At 42.6% G+C, this 27,471-nt stretch overlaps 2 protein-coding genes across 5 annotated transcripts in view; one reads left to right on the top strand and one right to left on the bottom strand.

Annotated features, from left to right (window-relative positions):
- The window catches only part of LOC129707543 (DNA (cytosine-5)-methyltransferase 3B-like), a 98,414-nt gene extending 88,986 nt beyond the window's left edge, over positions 1-9,428 (bottom strand). For 3 of the 4 annotated variants that reach the window (XM_055652673.1, XM_055652676.1, XM_055652675.1), the window contains exon 1: positions 9,263-9,428. The gene's annotated coding sequence lies outside the window, so the exon portion shown is untranslated. Of the gene's footprint in view, positions 1-702; positions 860-9,262 lie in introns of all 4 variants that reach the window. The other variant, XM_055652674.1, reaches the window with a different exon arrangement.
- A 792-nt stretch (positions 9,429-10,220) lies between these two features.
- Positions 10,221-24,370, top strand: commd7 (COMM domain containing 7). Its single transcript, XM_055652677.1, has 9 exons — positions 10,221-10,339; positions 12,790-12,843; positions 14,170-14,272; positions 16,763-16,819; positions 17,841-17,878; positions 21,450-21,540; positions 21,967-22,016; positions 23,912-23,960; positions 24,063-24,370. Exons 1-9 carry the CDS (start codon positions 10,256-10,258, stop codon positions 24,137-24,139), a joined length of 603 nt encoding a protein of 200 aa, XP_055508652.1. The 5' UTR covers positions 10,221-10,255; the 3' UTR covers positions 24,140-24,370.
- The last annotated feature ends 3,101 nt before the right edge of the window (positions 24,371-27,471 follow it).

Genomic DNA, 27,471 nt, shown 5'->3' with positions numbered 1-27,471 from the left:
ATCTGCTCTTGTAGTTATTTACTGCTCCAGTTTGTGCCCAGTGGGTTGGGGACTTCACCTTGTGATGTTGCCGAATGTGAAGGACAGTTCATTAGATCTTCTCTATTTGAAGGCAAACATTATCTGATGTCTATCTTCAGTATAATCCAGCATCTACAGTTCATTCCAACACATTTATAAACAGTAGGTAGACAAAAGTGCTGGAAAAACTCAGCGGGTGCGGCAGCATCCATGGAGCCAAGGAAATAGGCAAAGTTGTGGGCCGAATCCCTTCGTCAAACCTAACAGTTTTGACAGGTTTCTGCCCGAAACGTTGCCTATTTCCTTCGCTCCAGAGATGCTGCTGCAACTACTTAGTTTCTCCAGCACTTTTGTCTACCTTTGATTTTCCAGCATCTGCAGTTCCTTCTTAAACATTTATAAACAGTGATTCTTTGCTTCATGGCAAAGGATTCACCTTCAAACTTTGCATCTCCATGACTTTATTTCCAAATTCCACTTTATAGAAACATAGAAACATTTATTCTGTGATTATTTTAAACTTGTGGCATCTTATAGACAATAGACAATAGGTGCAGGAGTAGGTCATTTGGCCCTTCGAGCCAGCACCGCCATTCAATATGATCATGGCTGATCATCATCTTATCTGAAAATAATTCACTTTTTTTAAAGTGTTCGTGCCATCATAACCTTGACCTTTACCTATTTTATCCTTTGACCGTTTGATTGCATTAGCAACCATGCTGTCCCACCAGCCAGCCAGCACACCACCACTCCGACCCATCACCAGTTTCTCCAAAGACACAAGAAACCACAGATGCCGGAATCTGTCGGAGGAACTCAGTGGGTCAGACAGTATCTGTGGAAGGAATGAACAGGTGACGTTTCAGGTGGAGGATCCTTCTTCAGTCTGACCCACTGAGATACAGAGTGATACAGTGTGGAAACCAGCCTTCGGCCAACATGTCCCAACTACACTAGTCCCACTTGCCCACGTTTGATCCAAATCCCTCCAAACCTGTCCTACCCATGTACCCGTCTAACTGTTTCTTAAACGTTGGAATAGTTCCTCTAGCACTTTGCATTTTGCCATTTTATCCAATCTCCATCTTCTTAAATTTAAGTTTATTTCTTAACATCTTCCACTTCCAATGAAAATTAATCACCTTGAGCTTTAAAGGGCCTGCCCCACTGTACGAGGTAATTCAAGAGCTCTCCCGAATTTAAAAAAAATCAAACTCGTGATAAGTACGTAGAATGTACATAGCGGGTACGTCGGAGCTTGGGACATCTCTTATCGGCTCGTAACGCTAACTGCGGGTATTTGGGAAACGCGGTAAGCTCATGAAGTTTTTTCAGCATGTTGAAAAATGTCCACGAGAGCCCCGAGTACCTACGAGCGGCCATTACCGTAATTCTCCGAATTCGAATCAGGGGAAACTCGGGAGAACTCTTGAATTAGCTCGTACAGTGGGACAGCCCCTTAACTGTCTTTCAGATGCTGCCTGATCTGCTGAGTATCTTTTGTTTTTATTTCAGATTTCCTCCAATTATAATTTTGGTTTTGTATTAAATAATAGTTCATCGAGGATTCGTTTTTTTATTTCCTGAAAATTTTCCTTCTATGAATTGATCAACAAAACCCATTTTATTCAATATACTAAACCTGGGAGTATATTATCCATATTTAGAACAGAATCATTTGAGATTATATAAAAACTACACAAATACATAGAGCATGTTGGGATAAGCAGGCATGTTGTAAGATTTTTAAAAAGCAATTCACATGGAATAATTACATTACATGTTTTGCAAACAACTGACAAATATACCAAAATAATATTTCTGTGAACTGAGTTCCTTAGTTAAATAATAGAGAAAACTATTTCTACAAAGTTTGTTTGACTTGATTACATTATGTTCACACACCAGAAATCCTCCAAAACCCAGTCACAGCAAAGCTTTCTATTTGCTCCTTTGGGTCAGCAACTTAAATTAACCCTAATGTCATTCATTTCTTTCAAGCCTTAAAACAAAGTCATCACTGGTAAAATAGAGCAGCATTTGTTGAGAAGGAGGTATTCACAAACTTGTTTCTGTGACTCAAATGTAACCAATTTCTTTTGACATTTCCAGAAACTAAAAATTGTTCATCAATTCATCAGTATCTCAACTGCTTAAATACAGTATTCTCCAAGTTTTAACTATTTCTTGAGTTTGGGAAATATATAACTACCAGGAAACTGTCGCAACTTTAGAAGAGATTTTACACAAAGCCATTTTCTTCCCACAACGAATGGTCAACATAGGGTTTTCTTATTGAAAACATGTTACCTGGTTCACAACATCATTAAGAAAATGCAACAAAACATGACGAGCCAACTGTGTCCAGCTGTAGTTGGAAGCATACAGATTTAAATTGTTAATTTCTTTTAATTCCCTTTAAAAGTGGTCCTCCATTTCATTTAAAATAACAAGATGTTTTAAATGTCTGCACAGCAGGTCAAAGATAACAATAGATCATAAATATTTCAGAATAAGATTAAAACATTCGGCATTATTCTTCTCCAATCAAATCAAATTCGTGAACAAACTGATTTCAAAGGGATTTATTTATCATTTGCATTAAAAATATCCAGTCAAGAGTGTCTTGTCATTGTGGACATTGTACCTGACCTGTACTGTTCTATGTTCTAATTGTCATCTACCCTTTGGGCTGGAAGATTCCAACCTTCACATGGTCTGCCCTGTTTCGACGAATGCAATCAACCCGGCATACACAATCAAATAGAACAAGTTGTCCTACAACTTTAGGCTGTGCACGCCATACACAAGATCTACCATTGATGTACATCGTAGATCTTCTATCCTCTCTCCAGCTTGTCTTTACTGAGCCGTGATCTACAGTTGGCTTTCACATTTTAGCACATGGTCGTCTTATCAATTATCATTTCATTATTTTAGTATTCCTATGTATGAAGGAGGGTCTCGACCCGAAACGTCACCCATTCCTTCTCTCCAGAAATGTCGCCTGTCTCGCTGAGTTATGGGCCTGTCCCACTTAGGCGATTTTCTAGGCAACTACAGGCTACTAGTTTGTCGCCACATGTTCGCCGGGAGTCGTCTCCTCAGTCGCGCAAAAAGTCGTAGAGTCTTTCTAGTCGCCGCTAAATTTTCAACATGTTGAACATTTTTCAGTGACAGTGGCTTGAATGTCAATGAGCGAAGCTTGACTTCTCCTGACGTAGGGGCTGTCGTAGGTTGTCGCCAGCATGACCTAGGTTGTCGCTGGTTTTTCAGCGACCTGCTACAACTCTGACAGTCGCCGGCAGTTGTCTAAAAAAATCGGCAAGTTGGTCAGGCCCATAACTCTAGTATTTTGTGTCTATTTTACCATGCCTGATGGACAAACCTCCACATAGACGTGTCGTTTGAAAGTGGTAGATTCATTCTGAATCAATTTTATTTAGCAGGATGGTGGGGCAACACTTTGGGAGTCTTCAGTGTGAAAATGAGACCCTCTCTACAAGAGTTGCCTTGTGGTCATTGCTCCTGACACATGGACGTAGCTACTGAGGACAATATCCAATGGGTCTTTCATCACTACAGTGCAATGCTGCAGGGACAGCAAGCCAAGCAGTGATGGAGTCCCATACAAAGACCACACTGTCCATGTCCTTCTTATTCTCAGTTTCTTCTAAAGGAAAGATGGCTGGGGGCAATCAGAAGGACAATCATTGTCTATGTTTGAACTCTTCCAGGAGAAGTCCTGGGGCTTGGATCCTTTGTTGAGGAAACCTCTTCACCCCAGCCCAGACTGCCGCCTCTGTTGAGACAGCTTTTGGGACGTTGGTTGAAACATAGAATTCTTTTGAGTGGGACAATGGCTCTCCTTTGACTAATCTGTCACAGTTCTCTCACAGCACGCACGTCCTGATGTATTTTTGAGGAGAGCTCAAGACCAGCCAGCCAAGACATTGTCATGGCCACATGCAGGAGTCTAGTCTGATGCCATGTGGTCCATCCAAGATTATGCTCGAGATTTTCGTAGCCATTTGTGAAAATTGTGAGTTACTCCAGCTCTTCTGTGAAAAGCTGGTGTAGCTTTCTGTTCTGAATTTATTCCATTCAGTAAAACACAACAGCAGTGTTTTCGGGGTGAAAATGGGACCGTGTCTCCATAGGTGATATCTTCATTGACCCCACTCCTGTCATCTTCAGATGTATCAGCTACAAGGGACTTTGCTCAGAATGACGAATACAGAGATGTTTCCTCCACATCGGTTCTTACACAAGTTCCTGGGGATGCAGATCACAAACAGTCTGACCTGGTCACAAAACATCGCATCACTAGTTAAGAGTGCAGCAGCATTTGCACTTTCAGCGCCGGATGAGAAGAGCTCACCTCCCCCTTCCCGTCCTCACCACTCTCTACAGGGGTACCACAGAGAGCATTTTGACCAGCTGCATCTCTGTCTGGTTTGGGGACTGCAAAGCCACTGACTGGAAGTCCGTGCAGCGAGTGGTGAGGACGGCTGAAAAAATCATTGGGACTTCTCTTCCTTCAATCCGGGACATTACGTGCAAACGTTGCTTGTCCAAGGCCAACAGCATTTTAAAAGACCTCACACATCTCCATCATGGGCTGTTCACCCTGCAGCCCTCGGGCAAAAGGTATCGCAATATAAGGAGCAGAACGGCCAGGTTCTGCAACAGCTTTTTCCACCGAGCCATCAGACTCTTGAATTCCATATAATGTGCCGCCACTATTATCTATTTTATTTTTTTATCTATTTTATCCTTTTGTTATGTTGCACGGTGAGCCAGATGCTACGAAATCTCGTTCAGATCTGCATATGTTGGTGTATTTTTGATAGACAATAAACTCTTTGATTGATTGATTGCAACTCTACCCTTCAGGGTTCAACCAGTTAAGGCATCAAACCAGACCGAGGATTATGATCTATACCCACATATTGGCCAGAGCCAGGATCCCACATCACATTTCCTTTCCTGAAGGGCATTAAAAGTTACAAGGACGCAAGGAACAGCAGATGCTGGAATCTTGAGCAAAACACAAAGTGCTGGAGTAACACAGCCGGGTCAGGCAGCAGCTGTGGAGGGAATGGACAGGCAACAGTTCTGGTCGGGGCCCCTCTTCAGACCCATGGAAAGAATAATGTGCATATATTAATTATATTTGTCTACGTATATCTTATCTACCCCAATCAATAATGAGGTAATTAAAAATAATTTGGAATAACAAATGAAATTCTTTCTCACACCACTCATCTGACCCTTTCACTGTTCTGCCAATTGAAAGGTTGTGTTTCATCCCATTAATGCAGGATTCCATTAAATTTGATTTATAACTACATTGATACTGTATCTATTTTTGGTGCACAAGTCTTAACTACAACATGTCTTTTTTTCCTACAACAAACAATTATTCAGACTGATCTGGGAGAAGTTCCGGGTGAAGAGACCCTTCTTCAGACTTACCAAAATACTATTTACACTCGATGCTATTTGAAAGTATAAAATATACACAAACAATTGAGATAGTTTGTATCCACCATGTCAAAATACAGAGGGGTGGTTTTGAACAAACACTCAAAAATTACAACAAATGTATCCAATGTATTCTGCCTTGCTTCTGTGATTGTTCTTCAATATTATTTAAGAGATATATCTCTCAATTAATATTTACAAACAAAAATTCAACAGAATTAACAAATGTGGTAAATTAAATAGATGAGGCATGTGCAACGGTGTTCCTTTCTTCAATATTTCAGTGCTGGAACGACTATTTTAAAACTAATTTGTATGATTTGAAATTGTTTAGTAATTACCTTATTTTTTAGGAAAGGCATCGTTGGACACAAAAAAGTACTTGAAATTGTTACAAACCAAAAACAACACACACGACTATAGTTATAAATCGATACAATTCAATATGCTGGAATCTATCTATCTATACATAACTAAAACTCTGATCTTGTGCTACTCCGGTTTGCGTGGCTTTTCTATTTGCAACACAAATGGTACACGATAGCGCTGCGGTCATCGTCACCTTACTCGCCATTTTCCTGTGCTCAAGTGCAACAAGTTTTGTTCCGATTGATGGTATATTTTAAAAGTTATTAAGGCTTACGAATCTTTAAAACCACGCATGTGCGGATTGGTCTCCTCTCTTGTCAGTCGCCGGGATGGCGACGCCCCTTCCTGCTCAATCGCTGCACTGATTGGCAGTGTCCGCTGTCTGTCACGGGCGTCGCCCGCCTTGCCCGGCGAAGAGAATATAAAGCTGAAGGAGTGGAGTGACCATTAGCGCTTCACCGGCTGGAGCGTGGGTGCGTGCGCGCGCCTCCGTGGTGCCGAGCGGCCGAACCCACTTCACGCCTCCATGGTGCCCAGCCGTGGGCGCCATCGGCTGCCTCGTCCGACCCGGGCATCTGCCCGCGAGGCCCCAGATGGGGTTCTACGCAGCGATCCAGGGGGCATCGAGACGGCAGGGGTGAGACCTCATGACGATGGGGCCACGAGGTGGCAGTGGGACCTCGCCAAATTTAAAAATCTGCAGAGAAATCTATCTCTCCCTCTTTTTTCAGATTTTTCCTGTCTCGTGTAGTGGGGGAGGAGGGGAAATATAGGGAGAGGAGGGCAGTGTGGGGAGGGATAGGGGGAGGTGGGGAGAAAGAGGAATAGGAGTGGGTAGGGAGGGGAGGAGTTATGGAGGGAGGGAGGGACTGAGGGTAGGGGAATGGGGAGGGAGAGAGAGGTGAGGGAGGGATTGGGGGAGGGGAGGGGAACAGGTGAGTGGGGGAATATTGCGTTGATGGACAGCACTTAGTCTAGTATCTTTTTAAAAACAACTGCTTCTGCTGTCTGTTTTGAAGGGGTGTGTGTGCGCGCGCATTTCCCTTTTATAGCAAGGACGTAAAAATACATAAAGATAAGACACAAAAAGCTGGAGTAACCAGCCGGTCAGACAGCATCTCTGGTGAAAGGAAATAGGTGACAATTTGGGTCAAGACCCTTTTTCAGAGGTTAATATACTTTCTGCAGTAGATTTTTGATTTGGTCGCAAGAGTCAAGATTGTTTTATTGTCATATGTACTGAAATGGAACAATTAAATTCTTACTTGCAGCAGCACAACCAGCCTGGAAACACAGTATTCAATAAATATTTAAAACATTAAAGAAGATCACCAAATAAAAAAATCCAATATAGTAAACAAAACAAAGCCAGACTTTTACACACAAAGGTTTATAATCATTAGTGAAAATGTATCTATCACAGTTTTTCAACAATTGGGGAAACATTAGAAGCTAAACAACCAAACATTCCAGGCATTAAGACACACAGGAACAATAAATGGTCACGCACTTATGATGGGAATAAAAAGATCTTACAAACTACAGAATAAATCAGCAGGTTTAAAACTATTTTAACAGATCCCTGCTCTTTATAGTTCAGGGCTTCATAAGTATTGAAACAGGAGTATTTGGAACAGTTTATCCAAGTTTACTGTGTCATATTAAAGATTTCTTTGTGGACTGCAAGCAGTGAATATCTATATTCGAAATGAATCGTTTGGTTATACATTTTGCAATAAATGTGTACAAGACAATTAGTATCGTGGCAATTAATTTTGCCATTTCAATCTCAGTGTTCAACACCCCTTCATAAATTCGTAGTTACTTTGTCCAATACATTGATGCTGCCCTTTTTAATAAAAAATAACTGTTTTGTGTGCCCCTGTTCTGCATACAAAAAAATAATTTGACTGTTCCTCGTTACATGTAACAAATAAAGTGCCATTGACCGTATTCGTGAAAGAATCTGTTACGAATAAACCGTTCATGTTGTCCATTTGGTTATCAATTTCTCTTTGGCTAGAACCATCGATTGCTGCAGCCAATCACCCATTTTACAAGCAGAAGAGACAAACGCTTGCATTTCTTGACCATTGTACATCTTAACGGAAAGCCAAACTCTGATCATTCACGGGGAAACATTTAAAACACTACCAGCCACGTGTGTGAAACTGTAAACAGTGCGTTGTGAAAGAGAGGTGCGCACTAGTTTTTGGCGACGTATCGTAAGTTAAAGTTAATATTGCTTTTTGTTTTTTGCAGCGAGCAAAGGCAGGGAAATGTCATTTCTTGTCTCATGCCCAACAATGTGCACAGATTCCTCGACGTAGCTGCGACTTTACACAAGTGTGTGGGTGTGTGTGTGTCCTTGGTTCAAACCTCAGCTCTCGGCTGAAACAAAACATTATTTGTTCTTCGCCCATCGGACACAATTATTTATACAACGAACACGGTGCTGCCTGCGACCGACTGCCTGAATGTTATCACCAAACATTTGGCAATCTCCGCCATTCCTTTTTTTTTAAATCAGAAATGCTGCAAAGTATTTGCAACGTCGCAATTTAAAAAAAATAAATAACAAGAATGGTGATGACTGAGTCTATGTTGCTCTTAACCTAGAAGACAAAGGGTGTAAATCACAGAGACGGAGAGAGGAGGGGAGAGGAGAGTGTTTCAGCTCCTGTGTGTGTGTGTGGCATTAGAGAGTGTGTGTGTTGAAGAAGGAACTGCAGATGCTGGAAAATCGAAGGTAGACAAAAATGCTGGAGATTTTCAACTGCTCAGCGGGTGCAGCAGCATCTATGGAGCGAAGGAAATAGGTAACGTTTCTCCAGCATTTTTGTCTCCCTTCGATTTTCAACTACTCAGCGGGTGCAGCAGCATCTATGGAGCGAAGGAAATAGGTAACGTTTCGGGCCGAAACCCTTCGGGTTTCGACCCGAAACGTTGCCTATTTCCTTTGGGTTTCGGCCCGAAATGTTGCCTATTTCCTTCGCTCCATAGATGCTGCTGCACCCGCTGAGTTTCTCCAGCATTTTTGTCTACCTGAGAGAGACAGAGAGTGTGTGTGTGTGTATATATATAAGGGAAGTCCCGGCCTCACGCCGGTCGACACAATGTATCCGATCGGCGCGGTGTAACTATTTCCACGCGATACAATAATAAAAGTAGCTGATGGGGAAACGTGTTGTTGTAACAAAGGATCTGCCGCCGCCGGCAGCGCCTGGATTGTCACACAAAGTGTCTGTCAGTCAGTCAGTCGCCAGCCCAGGGGATCACCATGCACAACAGCAGCGTGCAAAATACAAAAGAGCTGACGTGAAAAAAAAAGCCAAGTCAGCAGAAATCAAACTGCAGTTTTAGGTGAAGTGCGGGGTTTTACCTCGGCTCCAGGGAGAGGTGAGGAAGGGGGATATTGGCGCTGGGGTCCGCGATCGCCCGCTCCGACTTCACTCCGGCTCCGGCTCCACTTCACTTCACTGCGACTCCGGACAACAGGCGTGACTTTTCGCGGGACTCGAATCTCTTGCCTGCGAAACCGCGCCTACATTTACCGCCTTCTCCGGCTGCGGACAAAATAACAACAACAACCCCCCACAAACCCCGCCTTGAAAAATATCCCCGGAATTATTGCGGGACAGACACAGCCCCGCTAACTGTTACCCCCCCTCTCCCCACCCTCACCCCCGGAGCCGTGGCGAATGTGCTGGTGCTGGACTGTAGAGACAGCGGCCCCTGCTCTGCCCGGCCTCAGAGGGGGAGAGACAGAGGCTGTGTGACAGACACAGAGAGGGGGGGGAGACAGACAGAGAGGGGGAGACACAGACAGAGAGGGGGAGACACAGACAGAGAGGGGGAGACACAGACAGAGAGGGGGAGACAGACAGAGAGGGGGAGACACAGACAGAGAGGGGGGAGACAGACAGAGAGGGGGGAGAGACAGACAGAGAGGGGGAGACAGAGAGGAGGAGAGACAGACAGGGAGGGAGGGAGACAGACAGAGAGGGGGAGACAGACAGACAGAGAGGGGGGGACAGACAGAGAGGGGGAGACACAGGGGAGAGGGGGGAGACAGACAGAGAGGGGAGAGACAGACAGAGAGGGGGAGAGACAGACAGAGAGGGGGAGAGACAGACAGAGAGGGGGAGACACAGAGAGAGAGGGAGAGACAGACAGAGAGGGGGGGGGAGAGGGAGACAGACAGAGAGGGGGAGAGAGAAAGACAGAGGGGGAGAGAGACAGAGAGGGGGGGGTGACAGAGATAGAGGGTGGGAGAGACTGCGGGAGACAGAGGTAGAGAGGGTGAGTGACAGAGAGAGAGACAGAGAGTGGGTGAGAGAGAGAGAGAGAGAGGGAGAGACACGGGGGGGACAAAATGCAGAGGCTGCACTATAGCGGGGAGCCCGTGGCCGACGCTGTCTCCACCGACATCCAGACCCTCAACAAATTCTCCGACCAGGTAACCTGTCAACGCCTCCCCGTCCGGTAACACCGCACGGACACAGGCCCTTCGGCGCAACTAGTCTAAAATGCTCCATCTACGCTTTGGTTCTTGTTCTTGGTTTCTTGGTCCTCCAAAATATTCCAAATGGAATTTAACTGGAGGTGGTGGAGGGAGGACTTAAGCCAGAAAGGGTTTTTGGGAAGAAAGAGCTACCTATAATTTAGTTGCATCTGGTTGGGTAACTATGGTAGGGTGAAGATTATGCCATGGTTTAAAGTCCCCTTTGGCCCAGATCTCTCTAGACCTTTCCTATCCACCAACCTGTCCAAATGTACTTTAAATGTTGTTATTTTCTCCCCCCTCTTCCGCCAGACAAGAGATAGACTGATGCTTTACCTAGAGTTTTTCCAGATCCAGTTTCTTCCCAGCTGTTATCAGGCAACTGAACCATCCTACCACAACTAGAGAGCAGTCATGAACTGCTATCTACCTCATTGGAGACCCTCGGACTATCTTTAATCAGACTTTACTGGACTTTATCTTGCACAAAATGCTATTCCCTTTATCCTGGATCTGTACGCTGTGGACGGCTCGAATGCTTAATCCTTTATAGCCTTTCCACTGACTGGCTAACACGCACCAAAAAAAAGCTTTTCCCTGTACCTCAGTACACATGACAATAAATTGAACTATTGCACCAATATCTATTCAACTTGAGTTTAAACTGATGGTCTACATATGGTATATCTGAACAATTTGGATAGCATGCAAAACCAAGCTTTTCACTGTACCTCAGTACATGTGATAATATACCTAAACTACCTTCTCTGGCAGCTGGTTCCATATACTCATTGCCCTCTGTGTGAAAAAGGTCATAAGTGATAGGAGTAGAATTAGGCCATTCGGCCCATCAAGTCTACTCAGCCATTCAATCATGGCTGATCCATCTCTCCCTCCTAACCCCATTCTCCTGCCTTCTCCCTATATCCCCTGACACCCGTACTAATCAAGAAGTTACACCTCGGGTTCACATTAAATATTTCCCCTCTCACATTAACCTTTTGTTCCTGATTCCACCGCCCTGCGACAACACTCTGTTTTACTATCTATTCCCTTCATTGTTATACACCTCTATAACATCACCTCTCAGCACCTGCGCTCTAAGGACCCGGTGGGCCGAAGGGCCTGTTTCCGCGCTGTATCTCTAAACTAAACTAAACAAAACAAAGAATAAAGTCCCAGCCTACCCAACTTCTCCCTATAGCACAGTTTAAAGAATGTGAGGTTACACAGAAAAGCTGGAGAAACTCAGCGGGTGCAGCAGCATCTATGGAGCGAAGGAAATAGGCAACGTTTCGGGCCGAAACCCTTCTTCAGACAGTTTAAAGAATGTGAGGATGTTTTCTCCAGGAACCATCAGGCTCTTGAACAGCAGCACAGATGGTGGAGTTGCTGCCTCACAGCACCAGACACCCGGGTTCCATCCAGACCTCTGTTGCTGTCTACGTGGAGTTTGCACTTGTTTCCCCTCGTTTCATCCCAAATACATGCAGGTTTGTCGGCCAATTGGCCTCTGCAAAATTATCCCTAATCTGAAGGAAGCGGATGCAAAAAGTGGAATAACATGGAACTGGTGTGAACGGGTGATCGATGGCCGGCAGGGACTTGATGGGCCGAAGGGCCTGTTTCCAAGATGTATCTTTAAACAAAACACTACCCAATATGAACTTCAACTATGGGCCTGGTTGCTATGAGAAGTTTGCGCTTTTTCTTTGCACTAGTATTGTGGGTATTAATTTATTCAGTGTTTGTTTATTGAAATCTCAGATCAAAACACAAAACATTGCAATACCCCAACAGGCCCAATTTGTTACCCAGAGGGTGATGAACCCATTGGGATCCTCCAGTATTTAAAGCAGCAGAGACCGGGTCATTAAATATGAACATAGAACAAGAATAGGCCATTCGGCCCACAATCACTCCAAATTCTAGAATCTCCCACAAGAGAAAATATTCTCTCTGTGTTCACTGCTTGAAACTCCTCTGGATTTTCCATGTTTCCATCGTTAGATCTTGCCCTTGCTGTGACAAATCTAGCTGGCCCAACTCTAACTAGAATACAACCCACAATCCAGGTAACATTTTATTAAGTATAGAAACAAAGAACTGCAGATGCTGCTTTATATCAAAGGTAGATACAAAGTGCTGGTGTAAACTCAGCGGGCCAGACAGCATTTCTGGAGAAACAAAGATGCGTGACGTGACTTTCAGACTGAAGTAGGGTCCCGACCTGAAACGTCATCCATCCTTTTTCTCCAGAGATGCTGCCTGAACCACTGAGTTACACCAGCACTTTGTGTTTATCTAAAATCTTATTAAGTTGTTTGCATGCATCGTGCCTTAAGATTAACTTGAATATTTGGGCTGTATTGGCTTTTATAGTAATGATTTTTTTTTTCCGACAGCAATTTGCAGCATTGACAGAAATACTCTTTCGCTTTGTTACAGAACCTACGGAGGTAAGAGCAGTTGCCACATTTAGTAGTTCTGTGACGTGTAGACACTGTTCAAAGGGCATTGGAAACATTGAGAAGGTTCGGTTCCTGGTGTGGTTAGTTCAATAAATTGAACTGAAATCCTAGCGCACTGGCTTCCAGAGAAATCAAAAGTCTAAAGGGCCTGTCCCACTTGGCGATTTTTTCGGCGACTGCCGGTATCATATCAGGGTCGCCAAAAGATTTTGAACATTTCAAAATCCAGCGGACACAAAAAAAATGTTGCGACACTTGAAAAAACACCGAGCGTCAATACGTCATCATGCCACAAATGTTTTGGTGACCTGATAGGTCAGTCAATGATGCTGGCAGTCGCCGAAAACATCGGCAAGTGGGACAGGCATTTTAAGCTAACATAACTTAACAATTGGGTTCAGGAACCGCTATTTTCCTACCATTATAAAGTTCTTGAACCAACTTGCACAATCATAACCCTGCCTATAACCCTGCCTCGAAAATGGAACACACTTTATTCCACCTCTTGCACGACTATGGATCTGTTTTTGTTTCTAATTATTACGTCTTTACTTTAATGTCTTTTTCTAGTTGTTTTTTTTTTTAGAATTTTATGTAAGATTTACGTACAGTTTTGGAGTTTTCTGTTTGTCTCTGTGCCTGTGATGATTTTTCATTGTCCCTGGACCTCATTGCACTCATTCATATGACAGCAAACTTGAACTTTGTCGGCGCTAGTAATGAATAAAAACCTACAATGTTTGCATGGCATTCTATTTGTAATCTCATTGAGGACAGGACAAATGTTATTCTTGCGAACAACAACAACAACACAGGCGCTTATTTCTAGTCTTGTATCTCCAGCATCATGAACTTTTGTACTCAAACTCTTTTCTTCTGGCACATCTCTATCATCTCCATAGTGTTTTGTCCCTCACTTCTTCCAACTGCCCAGCCTATATCTCTGCATTGCATACCAACCCAGAACCAGGGGGTATCCAAGGAAGCCACTTCAAGCCCTTTGTTATTGTTGCTAAGGATTGAGTGTTAGGAGGCTAACAAGAAAAGGCCAGGATTATCTTCTTTACAGTGAGCTTTCTGGCTTTAAGTTCGGTCTCTGCCTATTGGCAACTCTAAGCCACAAATTGACGGTACCAGATCAGACTGAAAATGTAACAAGATCACACTATTGTTTGACTTGTTGTTCCACTGCCTTCAGTAAGACTTTACCCTAATGAGAACATGTTCAAATGTAAAGCTGTTAATTCTGCTTGGAATTAAAAAAATGTTTAAGAACTACCTATAATCTGTGGGGTTTTTTCTTCCCATTTTCAGTCAGAGCGGTTACTGAACGAGCTCGGTGAATTTGCCTCACAAAATGGAATGAGCTTGGGCCCATTGAAGAACATTGTGAAAAGTGCCCTGTTGGTTCCTAATGGTGAGGGATGCTCGAATTCTATCAAGTTGCACTGACATTGTTGAGCTTTCCTGCCATTCATTCTCCTCTGGGAAATTTGTACTTTTGTACCGCGATAAAACATTACATATTGTTTCAGTCTTTTACAAGTTTGTGAAGTGTACAAATGCACACCTCCCGATTCAGGGACAGTTTTCTTCCCAGCTGTTATCAGGCAACTGAACCTTCCTTCCAACAACTAAAGAGCAGTCCTGACCTCCAAACTACCTCATTGGAGACCCTCGGACTATCTTTGATCAGACTTTACTGGCTTTATGTTGCACTAAACATTATTAACGTTATTCCCTTTATCATGTGTCTGTACACTGTGGACGGCTCGATTGTAATCATGTATTGTCTTTCCGCTGACTGGCTAGTATGCCACAAAAGCTTTTCACTGTACCTCGATACACGTAACAATAAACTCCTCAAACTCAAACTTAGTTTTGACAGAAACACCGGTCTCCCCCACAAATGTCCTTCGTTACAAAATGTGAAAGGCCTGTTCCCCTGCTGTACTGTTCTACGTAAATATAGTCTTCGTGATAGTCTGGTATTGAAGTGTCACATCGATCACCTTCTGCGTTATATTCCTAAATTGTTTATTTATTGTGACCTGGAAATGTAGCAAGATATGTTCAGATACTTTAATCTTGCAAATAATCCTCAGCCTACACGAGCATTTGTATTTGAATCGTGTGCAAATTAAACAGAACATGGTGTTTGTCATTACGTATGATTGCTCTAGAGTCTACACTAAGTATCAAGTCGGCCAGATACAAGGGCTTGCCTTAGTCACTCCGCTAAGCTGCATCAGGACAGAGTGAAAACTAAAATACTAGGAAGATGTTTGTAACAATATCAAGACTCAAGAGTGTTTTATTGTCATATGTCGTGAAATGGAACAGTGAAATTCTGACTCGCATTGTACTCACTAAATACCATAATAAACAACGACAAAAAAGTTCAATGTATAAAAACAAATATTATAGTGCAAACGCAAAAACAATTCCCCAAAGTCCTCAGTGTAATCGAGGTAGTTTGCAATTTGGGGTTTATTTGGAGTATGTGGTGTTCAATAGCCTGATGGTTGTTGGGATGAAGCTGCTTCTAAACCTGAATGTCACACCTTTATAGTGCTGTAATGCTGTGGTTCCATTCCCCAGAAACTTTGTGTTATAGATTATGGAGTCATAGGCATTGGTGTCAATGGAGAAATGGGGTTCGGAGCCAGAGAGTTTCAGACTCAGATTTAGAAGGATGAGGGGCAGGATCTTATAGAAACATATAAAATTATAAAAGGACTGGACAAGCTAGATGCAGGAAAAATGTTCCCAATGTTGGGCAAGTCCAGAACCAGTGGCCACAGTCTGAGAATAAAGGGGAGGCCATTTAAGACTGAGGTGAGAAAAAAACTTTTTCACCCAGAGAGTTGTGAATTTGTGGAATTCCCTGCCACAGAGGGCAGTGGAGGCCAAGTCACTGGATGGATTTAAGAGAGAGTTAGATAGAGCTCCGGGGGCTAGTGGAGTCAAAGGGTATGGGGAGAAGGCAGGCACGGGTTATTGATTGGGGACGATCAGCCACGATCACAATGAATGGCGGTGCTGGCTCGAAGGGCCGAATGGCCTCCTCCTGCACCTACTTTCTATGTTTCTATGACTCGCAATAACAAAGTTATTTTTCCTGCAGGATTTTCAAAATTAAAGGTCTTTTCCAATAGTGATGTTTCTTTTTGTTACTGCCAGCTAAATATACCAAAGGCTTGATGCTACATTGTATAATAGAGTATCGAAGCATAAGAGTCAACAGAGTGCTTGTCAATTTCACTTGCCACTTTCAAGTAGAAGCTGTGAACTTCAGAGACAGTGATGTATGATTACTGTGGGGGGGGGGGGGGGGGGGGGGGGGGGGGGTGGTTGGGGGGGGGGTGGGGTGGTTGGGGGGGGGGGGGGGGGGGGGGGGGGGTGGGGGTGGTGGTGGTTGGGGGGGGGGGGGGGGGGAGGGGGTGGTTGCGGGAGGGTTTACGTGGAAACAATTTTTGACCCTATGCAGTTACAATCCTTTTTTTCTTCTGCTTGTCAATTTCTAAAGTATCTTTGCAGTGGTTCCCAAGTTCCTGATTGAAATCGTGTTATAATCAATTTTGCCCATGAAGTACAAATAGTGTTCCCTAGGGAGACAAAAATGCTGGAGAAACTCAGCGGGTGAGGCAGTCTATGAAGCAAAGGAATAGGTGACGTTCGCTCCATAGATGCTGCCTCACCCGCTGAGTTTTTGTCTACCTTCGACTGTTCCAGCATCTGCTGTTCTTTCTTAAACAATAATTTTCCCTAATTAATTACTCACATTATATCCATTTTATCTTAAGGAAATGCATTATAGCAGAACTGTATAAGATTGTAGAAAAATTGTGTTAAGACTTGAAAAATGTGTATAATTAGAATTAAAATATTTTAATCTTTTCAACAGGTGCCTTGAAAAGAAATTTGACAGCTGAACATGTCAAAGCTGATTTCATTGCTCTGGGTAAGTTGCATCAGAATGTTAAGGGCATGTCCCACTTTCACGACTTAATTCAAAACCTCTGCCGAGTTTAAAGGACCTAAAAAGAAAAATCTAGATCGTGGTAATCCACAAATTCCTACGACCTTCCACGACTATGTTCACAAACTCCTACGAGTATGTCTATGAATTCCCACGACTATTTCGATGCCCTCCCTACGAGTAAAAAGTTGCAATTTGAATGAATGAATGAATGAATGAATGAATGAATGATTGATATCTTTATTTTGAACGATTAAAAAAAAAAAGAAAAGATGAAAACGAATAAATAAAAGGAAAATTATATATATATATACATAAATACATACACATATAGAATAGAATAGTTTATTGTCATTGTAACATGAACCATGTACAACGAAATTTAAAAATGTCAGCCAGTCAGTGCACCATTCAAACATTTCTAAAAGCTTACGATACATACAAGATAAAATATTAAAAGATAAACAACTAAAATAAATATCATGAAAATAGCACGCATAAACACACAACCCTCCATCCTTCTGTCGATTTCACAGTGTACCACAGTCCCTTAGTATGTAGTACACATACATACATATACATGTACATATATACATACATACATATACACACATACACATATACATATACATAACTTATATGTACATACATAAATTAAAAAATCAAAAGCCAATTTCAACATAATACACATTAGACTCGTTCAAAATTTCTTTCATCCCGACCATTTATTTTACTCGTGGACATTTTTTATCGGGCTGGAAAAAACGTCCCGACTTACCCGATGCCATGAGTACCTACGGCTGCCATAACGAGCCGCTACGATATATCTACAGACTCCTACGACCTCCTACGGACTCGTTACGAACATTCTGCGAGTTTGAATCAAGGGGGAAACTCAGGAGAATTTGTGAATAACTCGTGAAAGTGGGACAGGCCCTTTACTAAATGTTTGCAATAAAATATCCACCTAATATTAAAGTGGTTTTATCTTTTAATTATAAAGGACTCAGTGAGGAGAAGGCGGGATGCTTTGCAGATCAGGTAAATTATTTTACCATCAATGTTTTTACGTTCTCATGTTGCCCATTTAATATTTACCAAAATGAGCGAAAAAATGTTGGCAGTCCATAAATGAATTATAGAGTCGTGCAGCATGGGAACAGCCCATTCCTCATCAACAGAGCTACCCCACCCCCTCTGCCCACCTGTCTGTCTTTTCACTAAGACGTACACCCCTGAATATTCAGTTCCCAGCTCCGATCCCCTTGCAGCCATGTCTCTGTAATTCCCCACACATCACACCTACCAATCTCTCGCTGAGCCCCAAGCTCATCCACTTTATTTCTTATACTTCGCGCATTCATATATAACACTTTTAATTCTGTATTCACCTCCCCGCTCACACCAGTTCCTATTTCACCTGGCCTTACTCTCTTATCCCTTCTTGAACTTTCCCTCCCATTCATTTGGGGGTCTTTCGTAACTTTACCTGTATTCTCTTCCTCTTTAACTCCATCCTTATACTCCCAATTTGTCGACCCCTCCTCCCCGCTATTTAGTTTTAACCCTTATACTGGCAGCATCGTCTAAAACTCTCTTGAAAATGTAATCCTTTACAATTACATCCTCAGCTTTTACACTCGATAATTAATTGATGGCTAAGGACTAATCCTTGGAGCACTCCACCTGTTACATCTTGCTCTTCTCCCTTAAAAGATGCCCATTTATTCTGATTCTGAATTCTATGTGATTATCCAAGCTTCATCTTCTTGTGTATGGCGTGCACAGTCTAAAGCTGCAGGACAACTTGTTCTATTTGATTGTGAGCACCAGGTTGATTGCATGCGTCGAAACGGGGGACCACGTGAAGGTTGCAATTTCCCACCCCATTATCCAGGCTTCATTCCATGTCAGCACACTCCCCCGCACCCCCCTCTACCCTCCCACTCCCCCCCTCATCTACCATCAAGTCTACCCCGCCCTTCAATCATGGCTGATCTATCTCTCCCTCCCAACCCCAATCTCCTGCCTTCTCCCCATAACCTCTGACACTTGATTACGTTATCAAATGGAAGAATTTCATTAAACTTGGCTGTACCTGGCCCGACCTGTGCGGTGACAATAACCGCTATTGTCTAAACATCTGCAGTGTTTTGTTTTCTCAACTTGACTTGCCTTCTAGAAATCCAAGCCCGCTGCATTTACACATTCCCCTCTGTTGACTCTGCTTGTTCTCCCCTGATCATTCTTCTGCGCTGTCCCCATTATTCCTCGATTCCCTTAACATCCAAAAACCCGTCACTCTCCTGTTTCGACTGTAATAAATGCCTGTGTCACCACAACTCTCGGGTAGAAAATTCCAAAGATTCACCACCTTCTGCGGGGAGAAATGTCACCTGAACTCAGTCCTAAACAGCCTGGTGATTGTTCTTAAATCCTAGAATCTTCTGTAAAGAGAAACATCCCCCTTGCACAACTTTCCCCCACTGATCTTGCTGAAGCCTCAGGCTGTCAAGCCTGTATGAACATTTTAAGTTTCTATGATATTCCTCTTATTTGTCCAAACTTCAGAGAATACTTTTTCACATGGGGGGGGGGGGGGGGGGGGGGGGCAGGATATATGGACGAGTTACTGGAGAAAGGAAGGTTCTTCGGAAGGATTGTGGTCCATGTTTTGCATAAAACATGAAGCACAAGATAATGTGACAATGGTCACTGTTATCTATTGAGGAAATACTGGCCTGTTTTTGCATATCTATCATTCATTTGTTCTATGACTCTCCACTTCACCGTCTATATCTCTCATTTCCCTCTCCCCTGACTCTCAGTTTGAAGAAGGGCCTCGACCCGAAATGTCACCTATTCCTTTTCTCCAGAGATGCTGCCTGTCCCACCAGTTTTTGAATCCATCTGCAGGGTAATTCCCCTGTGTATGAAGGAACTGCAGATGCTGGTTTAAATCGAAGGTAGCATTCTGTGTCTATCTTCGGTGTAAACCAGCACCTGTATTCCCTTCCTGCAAAGAGGTTTTTTAGTGTTAAACAATATCACACAACATCCACAAGGCAATTAGAGGTATTTGGTTAAAGATAGGACAGCACAGCGGTAGAGTTGCTGACTCACATCGCCACAGACCAGAGTTTGATTGTCACTACAGGCACTGTCTGTTTGGAGTTTGCATGTTCTTCCTGTGACTACGTGAGTTTTCTCTGGGTGCTCCAGTTTCCTCCCACATTCCAAAGATGCGCAGGTTTGACGGTTAATTGGCGTCTGTAAATTGCCCCTAGTATTTAGTTTAGTTTATTATCACTTGTGCCAAGGTTTGGCAAAAAACTCTTTGTTGTTGCATGCTAGCCCGTCAGGGGAAAGATTACAACCCACAGTGTACAGATACTTGATAAAGGGATTAACATTTAGTGCAAGATAAGGTCTAGTAATATCCGATTGAAGACGGTGTATAAGAAAACTGGTGTATGAGTGATTGTTGGTGAGGGTGGACTCGGTGGGCAGAAGGGCATGTTTCCATGATGTATCTCTAAATGAAACTAAAATTTCAAGGTTTAATACCTGGGAAATTGCTTTTGAAATAGTTCATCTCAATAATTTATTTATTCAGATTGATAGATTATTGGGTGCTCGGACAATCAAGGGATGTGAGGCTGTGGGATTCTCAGTGGTGATCTTATTGATGACCACAATGGGCATTATTCCAAAACATATCTGTGTCCTTAAAGCAAGCGGCATGAACAGCAGGTTAGATTTAACTAGACGTCACATTCCAACACTGGGGTACTTTGTCAAGTAAAATTCCTGAAATATTTAACTTGAAGTGACTGCACTCAATGAAACACCTGCATGCAAACGAAAATTACCGTATTTCCTGGCAATGAAAACGCACCCCCATTTTGAGTTGCTAAATTTTGAAAAAAGGCTGGCGGGACAGGATCAAGGGTTTGGTTTTAGTTGTGCAGTCAGGATCAAGAGTTTTCTGCAGTTTCCAGATCACCTGAGTGCCCTGGGACTGGCTGCAGTTCCACTGTCTGGCCCGAGCTACTGAGTGAGTTGCTGGCATGATCCCCGACCCCCTCCTTCTCAACGCTCCTGCCCTCCCCGCAACTTTACCCCTGGCGGCCCAGCCGTGCTGACCCGGGGCAGACTCCACGCACGCTGTGCAAGGAACTCTCCACCCCAGATTAGATTATCTGTCCTTTTACAGCCGCTGTAATGAGGGATAGCTAAGTCTATCTTTCTTGGCTAACAATCTAGCCTTCGGCCTCCAAGACGCAGGTACATTTTCGGGCCTAATTTTAGGGTAAGAAATAGCGTCTTCGTTTCCGGGAAATACGGTAGCTATTTAATGTAAAAGTTTCTTCTTCTTATCGAGTCCACACACAAGATTAGAAGCTGTTCAGACAGAGCTGAAACACACGTCTCGGCATCTGCGTACAATGGTGTCTGTCTTGTCGGTTCTTGTGCGCGGTGATGGAAAGATTGGTGGAAATAGGGCCGTGACGTGAACGCTCTTTCCTTCACCCCAATGTAAATGCTGCGAGTGTGAGTCTGGTGAACGGGGTAAATAAGGACATCATTTAACCGTGTCTTGTGTTTCCAGTGGAAATTGCATTCTGTGGCGCTGTCAAGACAGGCACTGGGACAAACGATCACCGTCAATCAGTTGGTGGATATGGAGTGGAAATTTGGAGGTAATTTTCGTTATCAGTGATAAGTTTGTTATTTTTTAGTTCATGTTTAAAAAATAAATTATAATACAGCTAACTGCACTACTGTAATGTTTAAGAAAGGACTACAGATGCTGGAAAAATCGAAGCTTGTCCTGCATCTATCAGTTCACTCCAATTCATTAGATAATGGACATTCTAGAATCCTTGTGTGTGTAAAGGCTTTGATTTGACTATAAACCTGTTAGCACTTGCTTCGATTAACTTCTCCCCATTTGTATTTGCAAATAATACTAGTCTGGGAATTCATGAATCATTTCACGGGAAATCATCGTTTGCCTTCATTGAAAATAATTTACTGGCATTTAACATTGAAAGGCTCAAAGATTTATTGAGCTTTGCCTAAGACAAGAACAATCCATTAATCCAGATTTTCTTTGTTGTTTTCAGTAACTGCAGGAAGCAGTGAACTACAAAAAGTTGGGGGCATATTTTTACAGGTAACGGCCAATCCTTCCATTATTTATAACTTTATGGATCATCGTGCATCAACATGTTTGTTCTTAATGTGTGTCACCACCTGTCTTGAATATCACATTAGAAACAGGGGTACATTAGTATTAGGGGTACATACTGACTTTATTCTAATGGAATTGATATTGAAGACCTTGTAGTAAGATCATTATTACAGCCCAGTTGTATGAATAGAATCCTTTTCTCTAAACTTTTCAGATTAGATTTAGCCCCGGCATTCCCCATTTGTATTTGCAAATAATACTAGTCTCTCGTTTGCCTTCATTGAAAATAATTTACTGGCATTCCCTAAAGGCTCTCTATCCCTCCCCCACCCAAGTCACACCAGCTTCTTGTTTTTTCACCCAACAAACAGCGAACAATCCTAACAATTTTCTTTGTTTTTTCATCGTTACTACAAAAAGTTTTTGCATATTTTTACAGGTAATCCTTTCGTTATTTTAACTTTATCTCGTCCATCATCATCGTCTATATCTCTCGTTTCACCACCCTTATCCCTAACTAGTCTGACGTATTAAGGTCTCGACTTTATTCCCGAAATTGATATTGAAGACCTTGTAGTAAGATCATTATTACAGCCCAGTTGTATGAATATTGATTTCTCTCGCTTCAGATTAGCCCCCGGCATTCCCTCTCTCTCTATCCCTCCCCCACCCAAGTCACACCAGCTTCTTGTTTTCACCCAACAAACAGCGAACTATCTTCATTATTATGAAGCAAATCTAAGCAACAGCTCTAGCTTGTTAATGAAGAACCAGAGAACATGGGTTTAAAGTTAGAGGGGAAAGAGCTAATAGGAACCTGAGGGATAATTTTTTCACACAGAGGTTGGTTGGTAGGTAGATGGAACGAGCTGCCAGAGGAAGTACTTGAGGCAGATATTGTAATGCCATGTAGAAGACATTTGGACAGGTTCAAGGATCGGAAAGGTTTCGAGAACGTAGACAGGTGGGACTAGTGTAAATGGGGCATCTTGGCTGGCATGGGCAAGTTGGGCCGAAGGGCCTGTTTCCATGCTCTATGCTGTATGACTTGGAGATTATTATTGACAATTGATCTTAAAAAATTATTGTAATCGACTGGAGGATTGGCAGAAGGGCAGGAAGATGATCTTGCAGACCCTATAGATCGAATATATTGTATATCAGGGAAGATAAAAAGACTAAACGTATTTTTAAAACCTTACTGAAAATCCGATCAACACACAACTAATGCTGCCAGGTTTGCAAACAATGTGAGTATTATTATTTACGTTAACATCATGGGTAGATTCTGACCTATGATGATCACTGCTTCAAACCAGTTAGTTCTGTTAACCAAAAAACACAAACAAAAACACTACACTCCACTTAGGGCGGCATGGTAACCCAGGTTCGAATCCGACTATGGGCGCTGTCTGTACGGGGTTTGTACGTTCTCCCCCTGACTGCGAGGGTTTTCTCCGAGATCTTCGGTTTCCTCCCACACTCCAAAGACGTACAGGTTTGTAGGTTAATTGGCTTGGTAAATGTTAAACTGGTCCTCAGTGGGTTTAGGATAGTGTTAAAGTGCGGGGATCGCTGGTCGGCACGGACCTGGTGGGCCGAAGGGCCTGTTTCCGTGCAGTATCTCTAAAACTAACACTAAAGCTGTAAACCATCTTTTAGTGAATGACCATTAGACTTGTGTTGAATCAACATGCAAAAACTCATCATGTCAAGGCACTCGTCTATCAGGTACACAGGGGATGGTCAATCTTCTCACCAGCTTCAAGTCGTCAAGGCAACTTTATTTGTCACATACACATACAAGATGTACAGTGAAATGAAAGTGTCAATGCCTGCGGGATTGTAACTCATCGTCTTGTTCTTTTAAATTTCAGTTAAAGCTAGTTATCAAGAAGGGGAACAAAAGTGAAATTATTTACATGGGTTAGTATATACGTTCTATTGAAATTTCGCCGCTTTTATAACTGCTTAAAATCACGCAAGGCCTTCACTAATGTATGTTTGTTTTTTCCCCCATTTGTTTAGAGTTGACTTTGCCACAATTCTACAACTTCTTGCATGAAATGGAACAAGCCAAGACTAGCCTTGAATGTTTTGGTTAAATTGCTGCTTGTTTTTGCATCAAATTATTGAGAGAAAATTCCTGTGGACTTGTCCAGAAATTGCGTGAACATTGAGAGTTTGCAAAACATTGGCTTGGTTACCTGGTGAAGCTCCAGAGGATGTCCCTACTGTTCTGTCAACTACTTGTTAGCCTGGTTTAATTAAATCTTTTGTTTTCTGCCTTGTTTGAAAATGATAGCGGTGTAAATAAAGGTTAACGTTGAAGCGTTTCTGAGAGTTGAACTCTGTCATTGAGATTGAAGATGGAGTCTGGTTCAATATGTAGAATTAACATTAAAAAAATCTGTAAAAGGGAAACTGCAAGTCACTAAAGAGTTAACAGAAACTGCTGCAACATAGCAGTTAGCTGGAGCGGGGATAATTACTGCGAACAGGAAATCTGAGTGAACTTTTGTAACTTGGGCGAGACGGAATAAAGGTGTATAAGAGTAAACCTTTATTTGCTGGTGCACCTATTAGTCACAATGAGATGTCCTGAATAGACTTCATCTGAGTCAATAAAACCCTATTCCATGTAAAGCACAATTATCAAAAGTATGTTGTAAAGGCGATGATGCAAAGAAAGCCGTTCGAGCAGGGTTTGGATTAGAAAGCTGCTTTCCTCTCTACACTGTCGTGATTGAAAGATACAGCAAGGAAAAAAAAAAGCCCTTCGGCCCACAGTAGTTCTCTGCTATCCCACTTTTGCACCCACTCACCACGACACACTAAGGGCTGCCGATTAATCTACAAACTCACACGACGGGATGTGGGGGGAAAGAGTGACTGCCGATGACAACCTTAGTAAGCTAGAACAAATGGGACTGGTGTTAAAATAATGGTGTCAGTTGCACCCTAAAAACACACCAACTATTGTACAATATTGACATAGATCTCTTGGACACTTAAGACCATCTTTAACCAGTCCACTTGAATTGAATTGAATGGAATGCTTTCTCCCATGTGAGACGTCACAGTTCTTTGCTTGTTTACATACAATCTAACCCACTTAGTCTGTTTATTATTTAAGGAACAATGATTTTAAAATCCATATTTTTATTCAGAATATTTACTTTGTAAGGATTTTTGAGGTGCAAGGATTTTATTTGATTAATTGCATACATCTCCGTACAATAGTTTTGAATTTCCGGTTAGAAACATATCCAGAGCACTGAATGTGATTCTTGTGTTGGGAAGCCTTTCGTTACAGATTATACCCTATCCTGCGCGCAGTTGGCAGGTGATAAATTCTTTTCGGATGCTTAATTGGTTCTCTGGAAATGTGGTACGACTGACTACACAATAAACCTCCCATTCCCCCCCACACCCACTCGTCCTCCATCTCATTTGATCCCACGCTCTCCTTGCAAACCACCCCACATCCAGCATCAAAAACATACCATCTTTATCATTTTGGCATCAACTGCAAAAACAAACAAATCAGTTAAGTTTTGCAGATAATGTAAAACCAATTAATCAATCATTAAGCTGATTAATCAATATATAATAAGCAACACGATGCATAACATCAAACGTATAAATTCGTCGCTTTATTTGCAGAGTCCGAGCTGAAAAGATTAATGCTGTTCTGATGGGATTTGTCAATAAAAAAATAATAGAAGTGGTGTTTCCTTTCTTCGGTGACATTCGCCTCCCTCCTTATTTACCTCCTTTTACCCTGCGTGATTCATCATCCGTTGATATCATTGTCATGTTTTGGGTGAGTTTCTCTCTAAATGTTGACTATTTGGTCACCGGTTTCCTAGAATTGCGTGCTGTAAAAGGAGTTACGTGCCATGCATGGATATAAACAAGCGATTTGAGTTTAGTTTAGAGATACAGCCGGGAAACACGCCCTTTAGCCCACCGAGTCCACGCCGACCAGCGATCACCCCGTACACTGGCACTATCCTACACACCAGGGACAATTTACAATTTTACTGAAGCCAGTTAACGTACAAACCTGTACGTTGTTGGAACGTGGGATGAAACCAGAGCACCGGGAAAAAAACACAAAGCGGTCACGGCGTGAACGTGCAAACTCCTTACAGACAGCACCCGTAGCCAGGATCAAACCGGGGTCTCTGGCACTGTGAGGCAGCAACTCTAATGTAAACTTTTGCCTTTTGTAAACTTGTAAGATTTAAAAATGTATTTAAATTTAAATTCTCCAATTTTAGGTAACTAACCTTACAAACCCTCCCCCCACCCCCACCCCCATTTTTTCCCTTCCTTTCCCTTCTCTTCCCTGTGCCCGACGTGGACTCAGACCCTCCCCCCCCCATCCCTCTCCCCCCCTCCCTCTCCCCCCCCATATCCTTGTCTCTGGTTTCACAATTTGTATCTTTTCTATCCTTATCTCGAACATTGTTTTCTTTGCATCGCTGGCCATTGTCCAACCAGCTGCCTAATGTAAACTTCCCACCCGCCCGTATCCATCTGTCCAGTTCAATCATTTGAACTTGAATTTATTATCCATGGTATGAAATTTGCAGAAGAAATCACAGTGGGCTGAGCGGGTTTATCACTAGGGGCACAGTTGTAAACTGCAGGAAAATATGAATGGAATAGTAAGGTGATGAAAAGGGAACAGGAAATTGATTAATTCCCTAGAAATGTAAGATAATGCTTTGGATCGGGCAATCAAAGTAAGAACAGGCACAATAAATGTAAAGGAACACAAATCTCTCTCATGGTAGCAGGACAAGGAGCTACGGTAATTTGTAAAATGGACTGAAAACCAGTATTTATTTGTAATGGTACATAAATATAGGATCAAGGAGTTCATGCTGGAACTATACAAAGTGCTGGTGAAGGTGGGCCTGCAGATAAATGCTCTCCCAGTTACTATATTACAGGAAGGATGTGGTGGAATAACAAAGGTTCGGAGAAGCTATGGGAGAGGATATTGCTGGGAGAAAGATTATGTAGCAAGGTTGATTATTTTAGAATGAAAATGAATTTTTACTGTGGAGACCAAGCTGATGGATATTTTTAACGTGGAAATAGACAGATTCTTGATTAGACAATAGACAATAGACAATGGGTGTAGGAGTAGGCCATTCGGCCCTTCGAGCCAGCACCGCCATTCAATGTGATCATGGCTGATCATCCCCAATCAGTACCCCGTTCCTGCCTTCTCCCCATATCCCCTGACTTTTTAAGAGCCCTATCTAGCTCTCTCTTGAAAGTTTCCAGAGAACCAGCCTCCATCGCCCTCTGAGGCAGAGAATTCCACAGACTCGCAACTCTCTGCGAGAAAAAGTGTTTCCTCATCTCCGTTCTAAATGGCTTACCCCTTATTCTTAAACTGTGGCCCCTGGTTCTGGAC

The sequence above is a fragment of the Leucoraja erinacea genome, chromosome 21 (assembly GCF_028641065.1).
Source record: "Leucoraja erinacea ecotype New England chromosome 21, Leri_hhj_1, whole genome shotgun sequence".
Classification (NCBI taxonomy): Eukaryota; Metazoa; Chordata; class Chondrichthyes; order Rajiformes; family Rajidae; genus Leucoraja; species Leucoraja erinaceus.
The sequence above is the reverse complement of the archived record's forward strand: the minus strand, read 5'-3'. Positions and strand labels throughout refer to the sequence as shown.

Bases quoted from the DNA above. Each gene is read 5' to 3' on its own strand.
- commd7 (XM_055652677.1), top strand. From the start codon at position 10,256: ATGCAGAGGCTGCACTATAGCGGGGAGCCCGTGGCCGACGCTGTCTCC. The intron at 10,340-12,789 runs GTAACCTGTCAA...TTTTTCCGACAG, and splicing joins TCAACAAATTCTCCGACCAG to CAATTTGCAGCATTGACAGA. The intron at 14,273-16,762 runs GTGAGGGATGCT...TCTTTTCAACAG, and splicing joins TGCCCTGTTGGTTCCTAATG to GTGCCTTGAAAAGAAATTTG.